Genomic DNA, 737 nt, shown 5'->3' with positions numbered 1-737 from the left:
GCCGGGCTCGGGCCCACGCGCTCTCTTTGTGTCTTCCAGGCTCGCCCTCCCCCAGCGACCCCGACTACGGGCTGCCGCCGCTGGCCGGGCACTCCCTGTCCTGGACCGACGAGAAGCAGCTCAAGGAGCAGAACACGGTGCGGACGGCCAAGGTGTGGACGCCGGAGGACCCGCGCAAGCTCGGCGGCAAAGCCTCGCTCACCGACCGGGAGAACGAGCCGCCCTTGGGCTTCGTGTCGTGACTGCCCGCGGCCCCGCGCGGCCGTTGGACGGGCGCCCGCACCCCGAGCGCCGCTGGGGCAGGACGGAGGCGAGGGAGGGGCGCGGTTATTTATCTATTTATTGGCGGCGGCGGCGGCGGCTCTGCTCGCACCTCTAATTTATCTCCTTGATCCGGATTTCGGCACACGCAAGAGCCGGGACGCCTGGCGGGACAGCCCCGGGGCCGGGACTCCGGCCGGACTCCCGCAGCCGCGGACTCTGCTGCCTCTGTGTTCGCAATAAACCCGGCTCAAACCTCCCGAGGCCGTTTGTTGGCGGGGGCCGGGTTGGGGAGGGGAGGGCAGGGGAGGGGGCCCGACGCCTGCAGAAAAGGGCTGGGGGCAGGGAAGATGTCCCCGCCCGGCCGCGCAGCGGTAAGCCTGAGAGCTGCTGTGACGGGGCCGGGGCAGGGCTGTGTCCCCCGTCGGAGCTGCCCCTCGGGTGGCGGCAGGCGCGGCCCGGGCGGACTCCTCGCA

General features: G+C 72.0%; 1 protein-coding gene across 1 annotated transcript in view; it reads left to right on the top strand.

Moving 5' to 3' along the window:
- PTF1A (pancreas specific transcription factor, 1a) overlaps nucleotides 1-242 on the top strand; it is an 824-nt gene extending 582 nt beyond the window's left edge. Inside the window, exon 2 of the mRNA XM_019507959.1 lies at nucleotides 40-242. Within this exon, the coding sequence (XP_019363504.1) occupies nucleotides 40-242 (203 nt within the window). The remainder of the gene's footprint in view (nucleotides 1-39) is intronic.
- Nucleotides 243-737: the final 495 nt, after the last annotated feature.

Source organism: Gavialis gangeticus, unplaced genomic scaffold, assembly GCF_001723915.1.
Source record: "Gavialis gangeticus isolate Ggan-Ray unplaced genomic scaffold, GavGan_comp1, whole genome shotgun sequence".
Classification (NCBI taxonomy): Eukaryota; Metazoa; Chordata; order Crocodylia; family Gavialidae; genus Gavialis; species Gavialis gangeticus.
The sequence above is the reverse complement of the archived record's forward strand: the minus strand, read 5'-3'. Positions and strand labels throughout refer to the sequence as shown.